The sequence below is a fragment of the Aethina tumida genome, chromosome 5, assembly GCF_024364675.1.
Source record: "Aethina tumida isolate Nest 87 chromosome 5, icAetTumi1.1, whole genome shotgun sequence".
Classification (NCBI taxonomy): Eukaryota; Metazoa; Arthropoda; class Insecta; order Coleoptera; family Nitidulidae; genus Aethina; species Aethina tumida.
The window spans coordinates 16,776,697-16,800,365 of record NC_065439.1 but is presented as its reverse complement, the minus strand read 5'-3'; the positions used below and the strand labels follow the sequence as shown (position 1 = coordinate 16,800,365).

The 23,669-nt window shown below is 33.7% G+C and overlaps 3 protein-coding genes across 4 annotated transcripts; all 3 read left to right on the top strand.

Annotated features, from left to right (window-relative positions):
- Positions 1–4,692: 4,692 nt before the first annotated feature.
- On the top strand, positions 4,693–12,779 carry LOC109600078 (uncharacterized). 2 transcript variants are annotated; one of them, XM_049967648.1, is made up of 8 exons: positions 4,693–8,002; positions 9,436–9,662; positions 9,928–10,101; positions 10,157–10,311; positions 11,199–11,337; positions 11,391–11,579; positions 11,639–11,779; positions 11,946–12,779. In XM_049967648.1, exons 1-8 carry the CDS (start codon positions 4,954–4,956, stop codon positions 12,093–12,095), a joined length of 4,224 nt encoding a protein of 1,407 aa, XP_049823605.1. In that variant the 5' UTR covers positions 4,693–4,953; the 3' UTR covers positions 12,096–12,779. The 2 variants fall into 2 exon arrangements, with proteins under 2 accessions (XP_049823605.1, XP_049823604.1); XM_049967647.1 differs by having other exon boundaries at positions 4,695–8,059.
- A 144-nt stretch (positions 12,780–12,923) lies between these two features.
- LOC109600062 (sodium channel protein Nach) lies at positions 12,924–15,073 on the top strand. Its single transcript, XM_020016139.2, has 9 exons — positions 12,924–13,090; positions 13,139–13,339; positions 13,393–13,555; positions 13,608–13,753; positions 13,802–13,901; positions 13,956–14,371; positions 14,423–14,514; positions 14,555–14,805; positions 14,857–15,073. Exons 1-9 carry the CDS (start codon positions 12,924–12,926, stop codon positions 14,935–14,937), a joined length of 1,617 nt encoding a protein of 538 aa, XP_019871698.2. The 3' UTR covers positions 14,938–15,073.
- Positions 15,074–15,184: 111 nt separating this feature from the next.
- LOC109600063 (sodium channel protein Nach-like) lies at positions 15,185–17,302 on the top strand. The gene is made up of 9 exons (XM_049967951.1): positions 15,185–15,366; positions 15,414–15,614; positions 15,659–15,827; positions 15,917–16,062; positions 16,126–16,225; positions 16,287–16,702; positions 16,755–16,852; positions 16,905–17,158; positions 17,219–17,302. Exons 1-9 carry the CDS (start codon positions 15,185–15,187, stop codon positions 17,300–17,302), a joined length of 1,650 nt encoding a protein of 549 aa, XP_049823908.1.
- The last annotated feature ends 6,367 nt before the right edge of the window (positions 17,303–23,669 follow it).

Sequence of the window (23,669 nt, the reverse complement as noted above, 5' to 3'; positions counted from 1 at the left end):
GCTAGATTGGCGCTCCTCCAATTGGGTTCCCATCGAATGCTATTTAAAGTAGCTTTCATTAGATTTAATTGGACACAAACAATTTATTGACACGCGGTTATTTGTTTTTTCTAATCGGTTTGAAAATGCAGCACGAGATACGGTGAGCAACGGTCACGTTCGATGACAGATTTAAAGGGCGGTTTCGCTATTTTCGTGGACCGTCATTGATCAACGGAATTTTTTTTGAATGGCTTGTTTATGGTAATCGTCGACTATAAATTTTGTTCATAGACATAAACGAATATCCTTTACTGCTAATTACACATTTCTACAACTGAAGAATTTTTTGCTCGTGTTAAAAGATAAATAGCAGCTGAAATCTGGCTGGATTTCAACTTAATGTACACATTATGCATCCTGTTATACTTCCAAAAAATTAAATATTTATAATATTTCAGAGTAAAACTATATTATATTTCTAGTAAGGCTATATGATTAGTTTATAAACTTACTCTGTTAAAAGAGAATTAAATAAACAAGTAATCTACTTGTCAAATTTCAATCTTTATTATTATTTGTCTAGATAATGGCAAATTTGAGTTTTTCATTTTACTTAAAACAGCGGTGAGTAAATTGTGAATCAAATAGTAACTAATTTATCGGATCAGAAGAAAAATAACTGTTAAAGTTGAAGAAATTTCAAATTACAGGCATTTTTGACGAATATTTTTTTACAACAATAAGTAATTATCATGATCCGAAATTTTACATTTTAAATTGGTAGTTTATTTAATTTAAACCTCTAGAAGACAAATGTATAAAAAATATTAGATTAGGTTAAGACATTTTCATTACAAAATATTTATTTAAGATCCAGTTTCAAATAACACAATTATGATATATTTACTCTATCTGTAACAGTTAGGCTGAAAAGTTCGTAGGCCAGCATAGAAAAAATCTTTTTTTGATAGAATTTGATTTTATTATTCAATATAACACAAAACACACAAAAAACAATAAACGGTATCCAATACAAGTAATACAGTTTATATTTTTAATATGTATGTGTAAATATGATGAAAAATATAAGTTGTTGTTTCTTAATTTCTTAAGTTTTTTCTTACATTTTTATGTAATAAATTTTAATTTTAACATATTTTTAAGAGATGCTATGACAAGAAGTCATATGTCCCTAACTTTTGAATGAGTTTTTCTAATTTCGGTTCAAGTTTAAATAATTTTCTTTGTCACTTGGTTTTCTTTCCAGAGTATCTAGGTGACTGAAATAGAAAAGAGATATGAAAGATACATGCAAATGAAGGAGGACTATTAATGGCTTCTTGTATAAGAAGATTCTTTTCAAATAGAAAATGTAAAAGTACTCAGTTACTAGTTAACGATAAAAAATCTAAAACTAGCTGTAAGTCTAGTAGTACTCGTTTAATAAAAAGCTATTCATCTCAATCAGACTTGCTTTTTACTCTACTCTGTTCATTAATTGTAAATACAGAAAATTATACATTTGTCATTATCAAGGTGAATAGTTCACAGAAAAATATAATATGATTTTTGTAACCAGCACAGTTACCCTAAGGCTTATTTTTGTAATGAATAAATCAGTTGTTTTAAACTTTGCCAGAATTAAATTTACGGAATACCTTTTCATGAAGAGTCTTATACACCGAACCGACTGATGTAATACAAAATATTTAGAATATTCATTTTTTTTTGTGAATAAAGATAATTTTCGAACCGGTGAGTCAAGCCCGCGGCGCAGTCAAGAAAAACAATTGTATGCCCACTCGTTTTCGAATTTCGCCCGAAATAATCGGCATTGGCAACCGTATATTTAGGTGTGCAACTAACAAAAATGACACGTGAACAACCAATAATCCATTTTCCACAACTATCACACACTTTTAAAATACTTAAATATTACGGAGATACAAAATTCTATTAAGTGGTACAAGGATGCTGGAAGTTTGTTTTAAATTATAAAGTTGTAAGAAGTCGAAACTTAAGTGCTTATGTTTACGAGATCATTTCACGATGCTTTTCGAATTGATTGATTAATTTCTAGCAGATATCATTTTTTGAGGTTTAAAAAGGAACACGGAAAATAAATTCGGGATTAATGGCTATTAAATTAAAATGTAATCATTCCAAGAAGACAATAAATGCTATTTATAAATGTGAATTTGGTAGATATAGATTCCAGATTTACTGTCGAACGAAAGTAAATTTTATTATGATGTAAACTTACGCAACTAGGCCAACACAACACCTCTCTATGGTCTATTAAATTGATTTATGCGAAAATAGAATTCCAATTAATTTCTGTTTTGAAGTTTTATGTGGTACGTAGTAAAACTTGTAATTATTTAGTGGACACGGAGATCTCATATTTATATTTATTATTCAAAGTGAATTGCATATTTTTATTAAAAAGATTTAAAGATAATTAAAATGTAGAAATATTAAAGGAATATTTCAAAATTGATTTGAAATATCTTGCCATGTGTCACAACATCTGCTGATCGTGTCGCTGCATCAAAATATTTTTTGAGACTACCCACATAATATGAAATATTAATTTTTAATATTTTTTATTGAAGACGTCCTTGTTTTCATATTTTAACACGCTAGAAATAAATTTTGATGGTCAGATAAAGGCACCTGTTTCAACTAGATTTATTTCCACAGCCATTAAACGACGAAAATTAACATGTTTAATATCCCACATCAAGTATTGCAAGTGATTAAGTGGCTCCATCAATTAAAATCCCAAAAAATCCTCATAGCAACTAAGCCTTTTAGTTTAAATTAAAAAACAAACTTGCAATACATTAAAACAAAAACATTGAATAATGTAGGTGAGCAATTAAAATGAAGACAAGTAAGGTATATTTAGTTATCTGATATTGGCAGTGAAACGGTGGAAATACTTGACCCCGCTAAGACTGATGGATTGAGCCAGCTGCGGTGCAACGTAAACACTAAATTGCATGTTCCGTTTTTTTTATTTCTTACCTCCAACGTTTGACATAACATATAAAATTTATTTAATGAAGCGTCATAATTTTTCTAACCGAATTAATCCGGTTGGGTTTGCGTCACGATTTCTGATTTGCCCGATGAAACTGGAGACGCTCAATTTTTCTCTTTGACTTTCTCGAAGGGATTCGTGGTACAAACTAAATATAAAGTTCTAGGATGCATTTTCCTTAATCTGTCTCTGTAATGTGTCAACAGAAATTTGTTGCCACTGCTGCTGTACGGTTTGAAGAAGTGGGTGGCCAAGGCAATAAATTGATAAGAGGCTTTAGGATTGTTTTGCTGAAAAATTAGTCAGAAATATCTTTTTATGTAGGGATGAAAATAAGGCTCTAAAATGTCATCCATATATCACTGGGACACTAATAAAATCTGAAGGTGACCTGCTACCATAAGCAATAGCACCTCACACCATTAAACTCATAGTGTTATGAATATGACCCTTCACAGCAAAGTGAGAATCACGTCTTCCTCCACCTCCAGGCTCATCTCTATCAAAGTCGCTTAATTGGCTAAAATTATTTCTTTTTCGTACTTATACTTGTATTGAAAGCAGTACATTTTACCCTCCACTTGAATCAATGATTAAATTTAGGAATTTTGAAGTGAAAAGTAAACGTGTTTAGGCATTAATACGTTGAAACCGACCCAAAAAGTTAATAATTTAAGTGCAAATGTAGGCAAATAAAATAATATTCCATATTTTTTTCCAAATCAAAAAACCCATATAAAGTCTTAAACGAAAAATAATGAGCAGCAATACTAGTACACTGGATATTAAACACAATCTAGTGAATTTGTTTAACATCATTACAACAGATTTGAAAAAACCCACTGGATAAAAATCATATTTTAAAAATATTCCATACTTTTTTCCACCACCGTATGTTAACACGAATAGTTTACATCTAACGTCAAATCTTCCATCGACGTTTCTCATCAATCAGTATTTTCATCTGCGTTATATATTGTGTAATATTAAAAATAACGAAGACAAAAACACAATAATAAAGGCAGACGCACTGCGAGACGGCGAATAATATTTCGTCTGGAAATCGGCCAGCAAAAGTAAATAAGAATTGACGTACTTGAACCGATATGTAGATGGGTAATTATGGGCTTGTCTTGTGATGCGAAAATACGTTTAATTATTTTAAAACGCGGAATTCTCTCCCGTCAAACACTTTTTTGTAACCAGAGTATTTTGGTCGCTGATCACATGCCACACCAAGATGTTCTAGAATGAAATAAATTGACTCTTTTTCAAATGCTTTTTCTATATCCATCAATTTGGTTTTTGGATAAAACTAAATGCGTTCTTTTCCGCACATCATAAGTCAATATTAGTGAAGAACTTTAAAGTGAAGGTTTTGAGGAAGAATTCCTCGCCTCACAGCTGTGTCAAAATAACCGAATAACTCAATTAATTTTGCATAATCAACGTTTGAAGTAGGGAAGTAGGTTCTCCCACCATTACAAGACATGGCACTCCTCGACGGGATGATTTCTCTGGAGCGTCAGAACGAAGTTGCAGTAATAATCGCGTTTTGGTCGCTGAGACGGTCCGCTCGTTAGCCTACAGGTGTTCGGGCCAATAAAACTTACCGGGAGTCGGACCTACGTCACAAGCCGCGGTAAAAATAGGATTGTTTGGCATTCGGGCACTCGCAATTCTAACAGTTTAGCATTCACAGCTATTGGTGCGGGACTACACATGATCGAGCCGATAAATAAACAATTTCATAATTAATAACACACGACAACAAACGCCGGTGATCGAAAGCAAATAAAGAACGCGTCAAAATAGTCGTCCATCGCTTTGGATTGGTGATCGAAAGTGCAACAAGTGTTTTATCGAATTAATTGGCATTGTGATTGACACGTGATTAATTTTAATTGGCCGATTGACACCTTACGATGCCTTATTACTCAGATCTGTCCACTCCCTCAACCAGTTACCTTTCTTACTACACACCTGGTCCTTATTCCAACCATTCCTCCATCCTCGCCTCAAACTACTCGTCGCCGTACAAGTCGGTCATACCGCGAAACTATCGGGGTTACAAGCCGCATCTGGCCACCATCAGTGAGGTGAAAAGTGGATTGAGAAGGATCAACTCCCCCAAGTTGCTCATCAACACATCCCCAAAGATAACAATACCAAAACCAAGGAAAATCAACACCGCAGACATAGACGTCTCCTCAAACAAATACAAAAAATACAACGCTGCTCCTAAACCCAAACCGCCGGAGGAGCGCTCCAGTCCGATCAAGGAGCAAAAATCCCCCAGTCCCAGTTCCTCATTCAAGGAAGCAAGATCGTCCACAGAGGAAAAGGAGGCCAAACCTAACACTAACATCAGAAGGGACAGGGCGACGGTACGTCTCAAAACTATCCACACAGACGTGATAAAAAATGACTTGAACGCAATCAAAAGCTGGCGCGATAACTTCGAACCGGATGAACTGAACACGAAGGAGAAAATCCAGAAGAAAACTCCCGGTGAGATTCTGGTGGAGAAGTTCCTCATACGCAGCAGGAGCAAAGATAATATTCTCAAGCAGCAGAAGGTGTCCAGAAAACAATCCGTGAAGAAAGCAATACCCAAAGTGCCGAGCTTTAAGGATATTTGCACGCAGATTTCCTCCGCGCCGGTTGATGACGAATTGAACCCAGGCCAACCTATGGAGATACAACGCAGACAAAGCAGGCAATTTTCTAGTGAAGATATTATAGGAGCTCTCAGAAGAAACTCCAAGGATTTAACGGAAGATGACGTTAAACTCCTCGATCACATTTTGGATGAGAACGACAATATCACAACAATTGATGACCTAAACTTGGAGGAAAGTAAGAAAAAGTCAAAGACTGAAAAGAATGAGTCACGCGGTAGTGTGAGGAAAAAGAAGATCGCCAAGAAAAAATCCAATGAATTGTTGGTGGACTCTGCAAGCGAATCGGATAGATCCAAGTCTCCAATTCAGCGCAGACCCACTAAAAAATTGCGTAGGACTTCTACAGATAGTAGTCTTCCTAGCAGCGACATTATAGATGAAAATGAAGAAGAGTCAATTCGGGATATATCCCAAGTAGAAATTGAGACCATCAAAGTTAAACCTAAGCCAGTAATCACAGCAACTGTGGATGTAGAAGAAAAATCTACACTTAAACCTGTGATAGATGAAGTAGAAATAGAGGAGTCGCCGAAAAGGAAGAAGGGTAAGATGTTTCGTTTCAATGTAATTGTCGAAGAAGTAGAAGAGAAAAAGAGGGCGAGCCGAAGCAGATCGAACACTCCAGCTAAGGATTTGGATCCTGGTTTAAAGTGCAGAACCAGACCTAATACTCCAACTGAAGAATTTAAATCGCCACTTAAGAGGAAACCTTCTGTTAAGACAGTGGAAAAAGTCAAAGTTAATTTGCCCAAAGGTAAGGAACCTGTTATTTCAAATATTGTTAGGAGGAAATCTGATGTACAATTAGGGGACATTTTGGAAGACGTAAAGGAGTTACCACCAGAAAATACCAAGAACGAAGCTGTACAAAAGAAGGAATTGGTAAACAAAAATGATGCTTTTAATAAGAGTCTTGATGCTTCTAAAGAAAAGATTGAGGAGAAGGTTAATTCGTTGAGCAATTGTTCCGAGAAAATTACATCAACAACAAAAGCAGAAGAAAAAGATATTCAAGAAAATGGAACTTTGACTAAGAAAGAGGAAATTAAATTGAAATCTCAGACTTCTCAGGAAAATGAAACTAAAGTTGACGCGAAACCAAGTTTCCTAAAGAAACAAGAAGTCCCTAAGATTAAATCTCAATTTTCCCAAGAAAACGACAAAAAAACTGAAGAAAAAGTTCTACAAAAGAAGGAAGAAACAGTTAAAGTAAGTCCCCCCTTCCTTAATAAACAAAATCTCTTCAGCAAACATACTTCAGAAATACCTAAATCGGAAGACAAGGAAATTAATAAAAGAGAACTTTCTACAGAAGTTGCACCCATTTCCCAACAAAATGATAAAAAATTTGATGGAAAATCAATTGCAGAAAAGAAGGATGAGCCAGCAAAAGTTACATCTCAGTTACCTAGCAAGCAGAATATCTTCAGTAAGAGCAGTGCTGAAATTATAAAACCAAAATTGGAAGACAAAACAAACCTGTTGAGCAAAAGCAGCGCAAATCTAACACAAGTCAAGTCAAAAGTAGAGAACAAAACTGCTGATTTGCCACCAAAAACTGACACAATGAGCAAGAGCAATGTTGAAATTTCTCAAGGAAAATTCGAAGACAAAACGAGCAATTTAAGTAAAAGTTCTTCAGATATTCAGAAAACTGGCAAAACACGCGGTATTTTAAAGAAGGAGACGAAAGAATTTGTTGTTAAAGAAGACGGAAAAGACAAAGTTGTTGAAGATGCCAAGAAGACTGAAACGGAGGAGGTTAAGAACTTAAACAAAGAAAAGGTGGAAGCCGAAAAGGAAGAGAAGACTGACAATAAGTTGCACTTGAAGATCGATAAGAAAGATTCGGAGGAAGGTGAACAAGATGGGGAACCAAAAACAGACGAATCAGAGTCACCGCTCCCCAATAAAATCACATCCAAAAGGTCACTAATAAAGAAAGCCAACAAATCTGACCCCGACTTGGCGGTTTTCCGCGTACCATCAGAAGTACTAATTGAAGAGGAGGCGAGAGAGGAAGAAAGTAAAGACACCTTTGTACCGCTGCAATCTAACCGACTGTCCGGCTTCATGAACCCCTGGAAGAAACCGGAGCAATACGACGAGTGTCCGGTCGAGATTTACGCCCGTCCGAAACCTATTAAAGGCAGACACATTCCCCGCAGATGGCAACCGGCCGTTCAAGAAGATAGCTCGGACGACAGCAGCAGCGAGGACAGTGATTCTTCCAGCGAGGAGGAGACTTCTTCGGACGAGGGTGACGAGGGGGCGAGCAAGATCGGCGCAAGTACGTCCTCGAATGATTCTGGTTTTGATTCGGAAGTCAAGGGAGGCAGGAATAAGGGTTAGAGATAAATCAGTTTTTATTTTTTGTTTTTTCCTTTTATTAATTTGTTAAGGACCTTTATTCTTTTCGCTTCGGCATCTAGTTGGGACAGGTTTATGCGCAACTAGTTGCAAAAGCTACACTAACAATGTGTTAGGTATTTTTTTTTAACAAAAATTAGATTTTGTGTGTTTTATTTTTTATAAACAGTTGAGATATAAGTAAAAATATAAATAAACTCGTGATTCATTAAAAATGCATGTAAATCAACCTACATGAGTACTTACTTAAAATAATTTATGTTACCATAAATTTATACGGATTATTAATAATTATTTCAATTTTGAGCAAGTCATAGAATGTATAAAATTGAATATGTCTCAAAAATGTAATTTTTTAAAAACAATCAACAAAAAAATTTACATACATAAAAACAACAAGTAAATTACTTTACAAATTTGTCCCGTTTCGAAAGTAAACTTTCGACACGGTTATTTTTCGAAAGTTGGCTGTGTCAAGAATAACAACAACCAATATTCCTTAACCCAACATGTCAGCTTTTACGTTTGTAATAGGCTCTAATAATAAAGCATTTTGTTCCGTGATGCGCAACTGCGTCTATAAATAATGTAAACCCAACGTAATTATCGCAAACATAGACAAAAATTTTGGATCCTGAAGCGGTGACTCAGATTTTTAAATAATTGGTGAAATTTTACGGTTTGGCAAAATACACCGAATTGACCGTAAACCTAGTTAATTTACAATTTGTACTTTACATCAGACTGCGATGTGAACTGTCACAAGAAATGTGAAAAACTGACCGCCAATTTGTGCGGGGTCAACCAAAAATTGGTCGTGGAGGCGATTGAGTTGGTGAAGAAAGGTAAGAGATCGATTGCTTTTTAATTTCAACACTGTTAATTGACCTGCGTTTATTTTTAATTTGATTACATAATGTAGGAAGTGTGTTGTTAGACGGCATAATTGCCACTATAAGAATCTTGTCGCATCTGCGGATCAAGGTGACGTCTGGCATTAAAAATAAAAATCCTCACATTGCCAAGTTTTCAGATTGACTCTAAATGCAAGGGTGGAAACTGCTGAAACACCCAAATCCATCCATCATCACCCAAAACAACATAGTTATTAATCATTTTAACGTATTTTTCCCAATCAGGAACGGATTGAATTAGACTAGTTGGCGACGGAACGTTAACGTCACCATCTTGTTTTGGCAATCGTTGATTTTTATAGAATGTCACGGTTATCTATAGTTTCCTTGTTCCATGGCTACTGAAAACAGATCAAAGGTTATTAAACTAATCAAAAAACTTATATCTCAGCTTCCAATCAACAAACTGTATTGACTCCAACGTCCCTTGAATTAACAGGTTCTTCAACGGATGCGAGGGACTCCCCGAACCTTTCGGCCAACAATCCAGCCTTCAATCCGGAGGAGGAGGAGCCCGAAAATGAGTACACTCAATCGTCCACCTTCCTCGGTTTCCAGAGGAGCGGCAGGATCACGCCTCCCGCCACCACGATACCCAGGTTCAGGAAGTATGCGGTGGAAGACTTCAATTTTCTCAAAGTTCTCGGAAAGGGAAGCTTCGGAAAAGTAAGCACGGATTAATTAAGGAACAGATTGTTTGGTTTAAGTTTTGATGGAACAATTTTAGCAACCACGTGCCGTTATTGTTTGATTATTAAAACTGTAGTTGGCACAACTCCACAAGCAAACAGCCTTAAAACTAAAACCGGCTCCAAAAATCTAATTAAGCACAAATATTTTAAGGGTACACCATGTAATAGTAACGCATTTAGACCGCGGACAAATGCAACGTAAACAAACAAATTCCATTGCCAATTTCGAATTGTTTCAGGTGCTTCTTGCGGAACTGAAGGACACCGAATACTACTACGCCATCAAATGTTTGAAAAAGGACGTGGTACTCGAGGACGACGACGTCGAATGCACTTTGATCGAGAGGAAAGTACTGGCGCTTGGCACCAAACACCCGTACCTTTGTCATCTTTTGTGTACCTTCCAAACGGACGTAAGTATTATTTTATTATCGTAAAATTGTTTTTTAACATTTTTGTTGGCTACAGTCGCATCTTTTCTTCGTCATGGAATATTTGAACGGCGGAGACTTGATGTGGCACATTCAGGCTTCGGGAAGATTTGAGGAGGACAGGGCTAGATTCTACGGGGCCGAAATAGTTTCCGGATTGAAGTTCCTCCACAACAAAGGAATAGTTTATCGGTGAGTTAAGCGTAGTTTTTTTAGTAAAACACATGTGACAGTATTTTTTTAAATCGGATATTTATACGACTCATAAAAATACTTATGTTTGGGTTAACCTTGAGGCATTAATATTTTGTTTTCATTTTTATAAAAAGACGATTAATATACATCTTTACGAGCGTATTAAATAGACCGATCTCTAAACATGATGCTTCATAAAAAAAATCTAATTGAGTGAAAATAAACAGGGCTAATAATAGAACATTTTTATTTTGACCCACACAAAATTCATTGCTCCCAGTTTCAAAACACATTCTGGAGGTGTACCTTAAAAAATATGTGAAAAATCAACTACAAGGAACTGTTAAAAGTTGCATTCCGCATTCAAAAATAAAAACTGAATTCCAAGAGTCCGGAAACATGTGTGGGATCTGAAAATCCGCGATCGTAAACTGTGTCATCGCCTGAAAGAATTATTCTTGTCCCAAAGGTGTTGCAGAACGATCTTGTTTCTCATCAAAATGCAGCGTTTCTCGAATAATTATGAATTATATTTAGAAAATTGCATAAAACGGTTATTTTTGGAACTGGTTTCACAACGAAATTTGGTCATTTACCCCAGGATGTGCCATGTGAAACCCATCACAAAACATAAATGGTTTTGGAGGTTGATGATCTCGACGTCTATTGTTTCGATTCACGAAGTTAGAAGGATCCATTAAAATAGGTTTCCGATAAAACATCCTAAAATAAACACGTCTCCAATCAGGTACGACGAATTTGTGCTTTTATATAAAAATAATCGGAATCAAAACCATACATCATCCGTTTCTAGGAACTCGCTTCAAAACATTTCGCAATTCTGGCAACCACCACAAAGAACTCACAAACGAATTAATTTTCAGAGACTTGAAACTAGACAACATCCTCTTGGACTATGACGGCCACGTGAGGATTGCCGACTTCGGAATGTGCAAGCTACAAATCTTCCTGGACAGAATGGCCGACACATTTTGTGGTACCCCAGATTATATGGCCCCTGAAGTATGTCTTCGAATTTAAATTGTAGAATAAGGTGTTAACTGCAGTGTTTTCAGATAATCAAAGGACAACACTACAACCAATGTGTCGATTGGTGGTCGTTTGGAGTGCTACTATACGAAATGCTAATTGGACAGTCGCCATTCAGCGGCTGCGACGAAGACGAACTGTTTTGGTCGATCTGCAACGAAAAACCGGTGATTCCCAGGTTCTTGTCCAGGGACGCACACGATGTCTTAGTAAAGGTACCAGTAAAACTCTTCAATGTAACCCCACAACCAATAATTTCGTTGCCAAATTGCAGTTTTTGGAGAAAGACTGGAACAAACGGTTGGGGAACAGATTCGCCTCCACCGGCGACATTCAGGACCAACCCTTCTTTAAACCCATAGACTGGCAAGCACTGGAATCGAGACAGCTGGAACCACCGTTTAAACCATGTCTGGTGAGTATTAAATTGCACTTTAAAAACTGGGTTGCTTCATAAAAACTTTGCCAATAATTTGTTGGCCGAACAACATTGAGGTCACCTAAAATAAATACCAAAAACAAACCGTTGAAAGAGACCGTCCTAAAAAAAACCTGGAAACCTCATTGACATACAATTTCAGCTACATCCATTGGATACTCAGTACTTCGACAAGACGTTCACAAGAGAGAAAGCCAAGATCACGCCGATAGAACAGCCGATCCTGCAGTCCATGGACCAGACGCAGTTCCAGGGCTTCAGTTACACCAACCCGAACGCAACGGACAAGTAGATTCGGCCGGGATGGTTGTTGAAATTGAAATTGGGAAGGAGGTACCGTCGGTGCTCCCAATGTATATAATTATGTGATAATTTACGTACGTAGTGTGTAGAATTCTCCCGTGATCCAGATTCTCTTTGGGCACTCGGATGTAGATTTTTTTTTGGGGGGAGGAGAGATGTTTTGAGGTGCAGATTAATGATTGTATATAGTCGGATTTGATGTATTATCTAATTGCAAACTTATTGTTTGGACTCGGTTGTGCAAAATTTTCTGTTTTCGTTAGTCAGACTGTGCAGTTTTAACTAACGAGTCCAGGTTCGTAAGACTTAAGATGACGTAGGTCTAGGTCGGGTAATTGTTAAGTGAAACTATGAAATATGTACTTAATAGGACAGTTTATTGCTTGACCTGCACATGTAATTTACTACCGTACTATTAGAGTATGATTTTTTCAAATTAACTGTAAACTAAGGTTTTTATTAATGTGTCAGTGTAGTAATTTATTATACCTATCTTATTTTTATATAATATTAGTGAGTATATTTTATATATTGTTATTTGTATATAAATAATACACGATATATACAATTTATATATTTATTTGGAGTCTGTATTGTTGCTTGTATTGAGCATTCAATGTTTTATGTACAAACTTAGTATTATGGAACAAACTGAATAAAACAAATCGAATAATTGTGGTTTTCATTTCATTACCACACCAAATAATTGATTTGCGTTTTTAAAATAGAAACAATCATTTGTTACACAACGATAAAAGGATATAAACACGCGAACAAATTAAATCGATTCCCCGTTTAACGCAGTTTCCATTTGACAATGGAGCCAATCACGAGGAAAAAAGGGAGCAAATATAAAAAACAAAGAATTTCATGCTGTAAATTGTACAAAACAAGTTTAGGAGTTCAATCCAAAGAGTTTTTTGAACACACAACCTTGCATGGTGTTAAATACATTGGGGCAGAAGGAAGACCTTTCTTTGAGAAGTATGTAACTGTTGTTTTTAAGTTTTATGTTAAAATACTTCTTTCTAGATTCATGTGGTTTGTTTGTGTAGTTGTGGCAGCAATCACCTTAATTTGTATAATATTAAGTGTGTGGGCAAAGTTCCAAACAAATCCGACAATCACAGGTTTGGATACAGATTTCCACGAAATAAAAACAACGTTTCCTTCCATCACGATTTGCCAGCAAAATCCAAGCAGTCCTGAAAGTATATACGACTTTTTAAGCCAGTAATTATATTTAGAACAACGTTGATTAATCAATAAATTGTTACAATTTGCAGGAAATTTCCAGACAATCCAAACATCAGTAACAGCTCAGAAGTGGTTAATTATTTGCAGGAACTGTCCAAAGTTTCGCTGAATACGATAACTGAGTTCTTTCAGATCGATCAAAATTTTGAATTTATAGACAAAGAAAAGAATCTGAGAGATTTTATTTTTCAGGTAGGACAAGAACTTACTCATTCACTACAGAATTATCAGAATTTATTTGCAGCTAATGATTAAATGTGAAAATGTATTTGAAAAATGTATTTGGAAAACAATAATTTATAGTTGTTGCAATGTATTTTTTCCTGTGTTCACTGAGATTGGCTTTTGCTACACCTTTAATTCGGAGCATTATGAAAAGATAATGCCTGGGTAAATAAGAATTTATTCCTAAAAACATTTTATGAGCATTTTTTTCAGAATTAACAAAACGTTGCCGCCGTTTAAAGTTAAATTCGTCAAAGAAACAGACCTCAAATGGTCTCTAAAATTCAAAGTCAAAGAAGAGGGTATCACTCCGGTAAGCCTCAAAACAGTTACCTACAAAAATATTAACCTAGACATTAAATTGCAGATTTACATCCTAAAATACAACGAAATAGCTGGTATACATATAAGACCCCATCACATCTGGGAGCATAAAGTCCGAAAGATAACATTTTCAGCAGAACAAACTTGGACAACAGAAGCCACCCGTGAATTGTCCATAAAACAAAGAGGCTGCGTCTTTGATGGTGAAATACCTTTAGAGTTCAGTTTGGATTACAGCTACGCCACATGTTCCATACAATGTAGAATGAAGCAGTGTTTAAAACTTTGCAATTGTGTCCCACACTTCTATCCTTTGATCGAAGGGCTGGAAATTTGTACTCTTCAAGGTTTGCGGTGCATTGCGGACAATCTAGATGCCATAAAGAAAATTCAAAATTGTGGGTGTGGCTTGGCTTGTGGCAATACAGTTTATGATGTTGAGAAGCTGGACGAGGTCGCGTAAGTTAAGTTTAAAAACTTTTTAATCGGGAGTTATTTGTGGGATTACAGAGAGGACGATGATAAGTTGATGATGGAGACAAAAATAAATTATTTTGAAATGTACAAAAGAGAAGTGATGTTTGGATGGGTCGACTTATTGGGTGAGAATTCAGTTCAACAAGAAATTCTAATTCTCCTTAGTATCTTTTGGAGGAATCGCTGGATCGTTCATGGGTTTCAGCCTGCTTTCAGCTGTAGAGATAATTTACTACTTCACAGTTAGACCGTTTTGTATGTTGGTAAGAGATTCTAAAGGACTAGCGAGGATTGTAAGAGAGGAGGCTTCCAAACCTCCACCAGATTATGACTTAAGTTTAGTTCCCTATTTCATATCGGGACCTGTAGCAGGAAATGGAATCGAAGAAATTCTCAAAAGTTACGACGAAGACGAAGTTAACTTTTTAAAATTTATTTGAACTAATAATATAATGAATCTGTTCCAGAGTCAAGTGATTCAAGTGAAGGAAAAGCAAAAACAAGATGAAAGCATCACACCTCCATTTGGCATAGAATTTATAAACTAATTAGTGTGTTTTGTTCTATTTATTAACCTAATTTTATCATTGTTATAACTTTGTCCATTACGGACAACAATATACAAACAAATGTAAGCTTTCCCAGACATTTCTATTACACTCACAATAAAGCAATTGATTTCAATTCGTAAGCGAGAATCTTTATTTCCCATCTACATTGTTTATTTGCTTGACAATAGAAAACGTTTTCTGCGTCCACAACACGCGATTCGTTAATCGGAGACACAATTACCAAATGACTACGAGGTTAAGGTCGAGAAAAAGGGGCCGAAAGCCCCACAAAAATAAAAAAACCAACATTGCAACTTACAAATTAATGCAAACAAGTTGGAGTGTGCAATCGAAACAGTTCTTCGAACACTCAACTCTTCATGGTGTCAGATACATTGCGGAAGATGGACGACCCGTCTTTGAGAAGTACACTTGTTTGGTGTGTGTGCGTTAGTTTGTCATGTTTGTTTCAGGTTAATGTGGTTTGCTTGTGTGACAGTGGGAGCAGTCGCAACGGTTGTCATAATCATGAGCCTGTGGGAGAAGTTCCAGACTAATCCGACCATCACGGGTTTGGACACCGACTTCCACAACTGGAAGGTGCCGTTTCCGGCTATCACGATTTGTCAGCAAGTTCCCGGCAGTCGGGAGAGAATCCAGGAGTTTCTGAACGAGTAAATGTGATAAAAATAAAGTACTCATTTATAATTACTGTAACTTGCAGGAACTATGCAGACGACCCGGACATAAGTAACAGTTCTGAAGTGGTGACTTATCTGCAGCAACTTTCCAAACTTTCATTGAACACAATCCAGGAGTTTGTTAAGATAAATCAGCACTTTCAGTTCGTTGATAAAGAAGCGAACCTACGAAATCTGGTATTTAAGGTGAGAACTGACGCAATACCATTTGGCCGCAATAATTCAGTTATGATTTACTAGGCCATTAATTCTAGAAACCATAATTTGTATTCTAGCTCATGAATAAATGCGAGGACGTGTTTGATGGTTGCATTTGGAAATCGTACGACTATAATTGCTGTGATGGATTCTTTCCCGTGTTCACAGAGAGCGGTTTCTGTTACACGTTCAATTCGCGACATTACGAAAGGGAAATTCCAGGGTGAGCATTGATTTATGGCGATAGTTACGGTAATTACGGTCCAGGACTACAAAAAAATTTCAGAGTTAAAAAGCAGTTGCCGCCATTCGAGCAAAAATACATCAAAGAAACCGACCTGAAATGGTCCCTGAAGTTTAAAGTCAAAGGAAACGACACAATGCCGGTAAAGTTATCTCATTTGAGTTTATAAAATGGTAGATCTAACCGGTAGCAATAATTTGCAGATATACATTCTGAATTCAGACGAGATGGCGGGTATCGACGTACAACCGCAGCATGTGTGGGAATACAAAGTCAACATAATTTCGTTTTCGGTGAAACAAACTTACACGACGGAGGACACACGCCAGTTGAGCGTCAAACAAAGACATTGCGCCTTTGATCGTGAAATACCGCTGCAGTTCGACGAAGGTTACACCTACACGACCTGCACCATCCAATGTAGGATAAACCAGGCTTGGAAGCTTTGCGGTTGTATCCCGCACTTTTACCCGCCCGGTGGCGGCTACAGACAATGCAGGATCGAAGAATTGAAATGCATCGCCGAAAATATCGACGCCATAAAGATGGTTGATAAGTGCGGATGTGTGTTGGGGTGTTTGAATACCGTTTACGAGGTCGAGAAGTTAAATGAAGTCACGTAGGTGTAGTTTGAAACGCTTTACTTTTAATTGAATTGTTTTGGTTTTTAGAGAGAATGAGGATAATCAAGCTCTGGAGGCGGAATTTGTGTCTTGGCCGATGTTGAGGTACAAGAGGGAGGTTTTGTTTGGTTGGGTCGATTTGTTGGGTAACATCGTTCATCATATAATACAATTAAAAATAAAATTAATAATTTTTAGTATCTTTTGGAGGAATAGCTGGTTTGTTCCTTGGATTTAGCTTGCTTTCTGGTGTAGAAATCATCTATTACTTCACAATTAGAGCTTGCTGCATGGTGGTAAGAGATAAGGAAGAACTGGAGGCGATACAAAGGGAAGAGGATTCCAAGCCTCCAACCGAATACGATTTGGGTTTGACGCCTTATTTTATATCGGATCCTTTACCAGGAAATGGAATTAACGAGATTATCAAAAATTTTAAAGGAGAAACTCAGGTTAGTAGTTAAAATAATTGTTGTTTTTCTATGATATTGAATTAAATTTGCTTATTTTAGATTGGTCAAATTGTTCACGTGAAAGGAAAACAGAAACTGGATGAAAGTATTGTTCCTCCTTTTGGTATAGAGTATTTAAATTAAAATAGTTTAAGATATAAGCAAAGTATATATTCAATAATTTATAATTGTAGTTTACTCAAGTTTAAATTGTGATTAAGTCTAATTTTAATTATTGTACTATAAATACATATGATTGTGATTTTTTATTAATATAAAATATATTTTTTGAAAATAAATAAATATATTTTTGTATTTTGACTGACATGTTTGAAAGTTTTCTATGTTTAAATTTTAAATTTAAATATGACTATTAATAGTGCAATAAAACTTTTAAAATTATTAAAGTAAATTAAACAAGATAGACGAAAATAGTATTCATTCATTTGGCAATGAATATTTAAATTCAGTTAATTATTTAATATAAATAGATAAAACCTTAAAATAATACAACTTTGTTTAAAATAATTGTGTGCCAAAGATCTAAAGGCAAATTTTTACTAAGTAAAAAGGAACTGGAGAAAAATACAGCAGTTTTGAATTAAACCTTAACTCTTTATTCATTTGTCCAGATATTTCTTCATGTGTATATTATTTATTTGTGTCAGGTTGTCCAATGTTTTACATAAAAAGAGTTAAAATTATCCATTTAATATTTTGAAACTTTCTATGAGTCTTTGAGTCATGAAGAAACTTATTGACCTTTGTGCCTTTGACTTTTTTACGAAATGTCAATCTACAAGAAGTAAATTTCGTGATTAAGATTTTTTTATGTACTGTTTATAAACCATTATTTCATTTTATTTAATGTTATTTCTAATTATGTTATTTCATATTACGATTGTATCTCACACACTATTTCATATTATATCATATTATTTCATATCATTTCATATTAATTCATATTATTTCATATTATTTCATATTATTTCACATTATTTCATATTATTTCATATTATTTCATATTATTTCACATTATTTCATATTATTTCATATTATTTCATATTATTTCATATTATCTCATATTATTTCATATGTCGGATTTCGTGTTTATACATTTCATACATTTCATACATTTCATACATTTCGTACATTTCATACATTTCATACATTTCATACATTTCATACATTTCATACATTTCATACATTTCATTCATTTCACTCATTACATACATTTCATACATTTTATACATTTCATACATTTTATATATTTCATATATTTCATATATTTCATATATTTCATATATTTCATATATTTCATATATTTCATATATTTCATATATTTCATATATTTCATATATTTCATATATTTCATATATTTCATATATTTCATATATTTCATATATTTCATATATTTCATATATTTCATATATTTCATATATTTCATATATTTCATATATTTCATATATTTCATATATTTCATATATTTCATATATTTCATATATTTCATATATTTCATATATTTCATATATTTCATATATTTCATATATTTCATATATTTCATATATTTCATATATTTCATATATTTCATATATTTCATATATTTCATATATTTCATATATTTCATATATTTCATATATTTCATATATTTCATATATTTCATATATTTCATATATTTCATATATTTCATATATTTCATATATTTCATATATTTCATATATTTCATATATTTCATATATTTCATATATTTCATATATTTCATATATTTCATATATTTCATATATTTCATATATTTCATATATTTCATATATTTCATATATTTCATATATTTTATACATTTCATACATTTTATACATTTCATACATTTTATACATTTCAAACATTTCATACATTTCATACAATTCATACACTTCATACATTTCATACATTTCATACACTTCATACATTTCATATATTTCATACATTTCATACATTTCGTACATTTCATACATTTCATACATTTCATACATTTCATACATTTCATACACTTCATACATTTCATACATTTCATACATTTCATACATTTCATACATTTCATACATTTCATACATTTCATACATTTCATACATTTGATTCATTTCACTCATTACATACATTTCACTCATTACATACATTTCATACATTTTATATATTTCATATATTTTATACATTTCATACATTTCATACATTTCATACATTTCACATATTTCATACATTTCATTCATTTCGTACTTTTCATACATTTCATATATTTCATACATTTGATTCATTTCACTCATTACATACATTTCATACATTTCATACATTTGATTCATTTCATACATTTCATACATTTCATACATTTCATACATTTCGTACATTTCATACATTTCATACATTTCATACACTTCATACATTTCATACATTTCATACATTTCATACACTTCATACATTTCATACATTTCATACACTTCATACACTTCATACATTTCATACATTTCATACATTTCATACATTTCGTACATTTCATACATTTCATACATTTCATACACTTCATACATTTCATACATTTCATACACTTCATACATTTCATACATTTCATACATTTCATACATTTCATACACTTCATACATTTCATACATTTCATACATTTCATACATTTCATATATTTCATACATTTCATACATTTCATACATTTCATACATTTCATACATTTCATACATTTCATACATTTCATACATTTCATACATTTCATACATTTGATTCATTTCACTCATTACATACATTTCACTCATTACCTACATTTCATACATTTTATATATTTCATATATTTTATACATTTCATACATTTCATACATTTCATACATTTGATTCATTTCACTCATTACATACATTTCATACATTTTATATATTTTATACATTTTATATATTTCAACATTTCATACATTTCATACATTTCATACATTCCATACATACATACATTTTATTCATTTCATATTTCATACATTTCATATTTCACGAAGACCTTGACCTTATTCATCTTTCATGCATACTGAGCTACTTTTAGATACTTCATCACTTATAACATCTTCCCCAAAAGCAGTGTGTGCTTTAAGATGATTTTGTAATTCATAAAGCAGCCACTTATAGCACTGGAACACATTACTTTTAACCCAAAAAATATTGTAAACACACATGTTGGTGGAAACAAAAGTAATAAATATAGTATAAAGAGCATAAAAATGCTTTAATATAACATACAGATAAATATAAAAATGTTAAAAAATAATATAAATATTTGTTGAAATAAATTATTGACCAAGTTGTAATGTAAAAAAGTATTAATTAATTTATATTTAAAATTTAATTAAAGAAATACTTTTTTAATTTAATTGAACACTTTGAAAAACATTTCAGTTATTTAACAAACTATGATGTTATTTTGTGTGAGAAATAAATGTGAGTTGTTATCAAACAAATTCCATTCCAATCAAATCATCATCGTTGAGGGTGGTCCATTACTGCCAGATGTTAAGGGTGCTTCTCCGACATGGATATGGCATTTTTGATTTATGACACTCCCAATATTCTTAATCCGATAAATCGTTTAAACCCCATGCAATTCCAACACAAAACAAACAAACGCACATGTTAATGTGTTATTTATAAATGAAGTATTTGTTTCGGATAGTTTTTCTTGATAAAATTGTAATTCGGACCACATGTTGATGCGCCACACGCGTATCTGTGCATTTATCTGCCTGTAGACAATCAGTAAAACCATCTCAGACCGAAAAAAAGTTATCGCTTCACCCTGTCAGAGAACACATGTCGGTTAATAGACCGCCCCCCGAGGGTTGTCACTCACACAAGACGTGACGTGAGCACTGACGCGGCCAATTACGTTTATGTCATAAGTGACTTTTTATCGCTGGCGCAATTTTTTTTACAATTTTCTGTGAAATTTTGTGAACATGAACCGCGGCAGGGTGAAGTCGCACTTCGAGACGACCTACAACACCCACTACTACGAAAAGGAGATAATCCCGTTCAGCAGATACGTAACCGTGCGCACCCGTCCCGAATTCGACAACACGATCACGCAAGACTATCCGGGCCGGAAGTACTTGAAAATCAACAAAACGGAATTCGATAAGTACGAGGAGGACTATCAGAAATACAAGGACAACTTTTGCTCCGCCAAACGGAAGATCTGCGACAAAAACAACATCGAAACAATCGACCTGGATTATATGGACTCGCGGGAGAACTGCGAGTACATCACCACGTACATGGACGAAATACTGGGCATCAAGAATCTGAGACAGTACCGCAAGGAGCAGGAGGAGACGTTGCACTTCAAACTGCCGGAGGACCATGTGATTCCGATGACCGAGCAACAGTCGGCCTATCGGCCACAAACTCTGATCAGTCCCGACGCGTTGAACGTCGACAGGGCAAAGGCCCCCGAAACGGTCATCGAGTTCGGACATGAACACTCAAAGGACATACAATACGTCCCAATGACCGAGTATCAGGAGGCGATAGCGAATCGGGCTGGTCTGACAGTCGAGCACGAACTGCTGGGGAAGATCGATAAAGATTGTTTGTAAAATTTAAATATGTGGATGAAATCAGAAGGAAACACGACTTGTCGTGTGTATTTACAGCTTGTTGGATGCATCAGCATCTAAAATAAATACAAACATCCACCCCTTGTTGTATTTTTAGAGAGTGTAGTCACCTCTGAATAACGGTGTAAATTGAGGAACGAAATTCACGATTACTCTGTTTTAGAACGGGTTTTAAATATTGATTGAGGAATTGTTTTCTGTGCGGTAATTGTGTTAATTATTGCAGTAAATTAACAGTGTTGGTAAAACAGTTTCTAAATGTACATAATATCTGACTTAATGACCCCGAGAGGGAAAAAGGTCCATAAATTATTCCATAAACAGAACATCAGCCTCTTGTTGATGTGTTTTATTGAGCGACCATTAACTATTTTTAGAATGCTACCTTTTAAGAAACAGACTACAATAAATATACCATATATCACATTACTATACATATGTCAATCACTGCGGTTTAATTACTGGGTTAAATGAGACATAATTGGGATTTTTTAGTAAGTATTTCAGGAAACAAGAACTCCAACTATTTTTGTCATCGCCTTTTTTGTTTTTTTTTAATGAACTAAAGGTTGTTACAGAACAAAAGATATATTTTGAGTTCGTTAAGATTTTATATATGATTCACGATACTGCGGATTTAACAGTTATAAGGAGACAGAAAATACTTGGAAACTTACGAAAACAAAGTTGGAAGTTACTGTCATCTTCTATAAATATAATACATAGAGTTTTATTCTTGTTGCAATGTATCTAGAAATAAAAATTTCAGTTCAAAAACTAATTAGGCACAATTAAGATGTCTTCAATATTCCTAATTCTACTAATTAAACACCACCATTCAAAATTTAACAATTATATTATTATAATTTGATTTACTTGTGTATATTAAAAACAGACGAAAACTCAGTTGGAAATTTCTTATTGTAGTTTATATCACCTCAAATAAAAAACATAGAATTTTATTTTTGTTTTAATGGTGCTAGAAATATTTTTTTTTACTTCCAAATTTAATTAAATATCATTAAGATGTTTTTAATTTCCAAAAGTCTACTTATATTAAGGTAGCATTTCTTAAAACTGACCAGAATTTGCAATAATTAAAAAATGGTTGTCTTGTCTGTGAAATATCAGTTTATTTTCTGAAAAATTAACAATTATAATAAGTAATTTGAAGGCAAAACTTACTTGTGGATATTAAAAACTGATGACAACTCAGTTGGAAATTTCTTATTGTAGTTTATGTCACCTCAAATAAAAAACATTGAATTTTATTTTTGTTTTAATGGTTCTAGAAATATGTTTTTTAGTTTTAAATCTAATTAAACTTAATTAAGATGTCTTTAATTTCCGTAAGTCTACTTATATTAATGTAGCAATACCTAAAACTGACCAGAAATTACAATAATTAAAAAATGGTTGTCTTGTCTGTGAAACATCAGTTTATTTTCTGAAAAATTAACAATTATAATAAGTAATTTGAAGCCAAACTTACTTGTGGATATTAAAAACTGATGACAACTCAGTTGGAAAGTTCTTATTGTAGTTTATGTCACCTCAAATAAAAAACATTGAATTTTATTTTTGTTTTAATGGTTCTAGAAATATGTTTTTTAGTTTTAAATCTAATTAAACTTAATTAAGATGTCTTTAATTTCCGTAAGTCTACTTATATTAATGTAGCAATACCTAAAACTGACCAGAAATTACAATAATTAAAAAATGGTTGTCTTGTCTGTGAAACATCAGTTTATTTTCTGAAAAATTAACAATTATAATAAGTAATTTGAAGCCAAACTTACTTGTGGATATTAAAAACTGATGACAACTCAGTTGGAAAGTTCTTATTGTAGTTTATGTCACCTCAAATAAAAAACATTGAA

Bases quoted from the DNA above. Each gene is read 5' to 3' on its own strand.
- LOC109600062 (XM_020016139.2), top strand. From the start codon at position 12,924: ATGGAGCCAATCACGAGGAAAAAAGGGAGCAAATATAAAAAACAAAGA. The intron at 13,340-13,392 runs GTAATTATATTT...TACAATTTGCAG, and splicing joins ATATACGACTTTTTAAGCCA to GAAATTTCCAGACAATCCAA. The intron at 13,556-13,607 runs GTAGGACAAGAA...ATTTATTTGCAG, and splicing joins TGAGAGATTTTATTTTTCAG to CTAATGATTAAATGTGAAAA.
- LOC109600063 (XM_049967951.1), top strand. From the start codon at position 15,185: ATGACTACGAGGTTAAGGTCGAGAAAAAGGGGCCGAAAGCCCCACAAA. The intron at 16,703-16,754 runs GTAGGTGTAGTT...TTTGGTTTTTAG, and splicing joins GAGAAGTTAAATGAAGTCAC to AGAGAATGAGGATAATCAAG. The intron at 16,853-16,904 runs GTAACATCGTTC...AATAATTTTTAG, and splicing joins TGGTTGGGTCGATTTGTTGG to TATCTTTTGGAGGAATAGCT.
- LOC109600078 (XM_049967647.1), top strand. From the start codon at position 4,954: ATGCCTTATTACTCAGATCTGTCCACTCCCTCAACCAGTTACCTTTCT. The intron at 8,060-9,435 runs GTTAGAGATAAA...TTGAATTAACAG, and splicing joins CAAGGGAGGCAGGAATAAGG to GTTCTTCAACGGATGCGAGG. The intron at 10,312-11,198 runs GTGAGTTAAGCG...ATTAATTTTCAG, and splicing joins AACAAAGGAATAGTTTATCG to AGACTTGAAACTAGACAACA.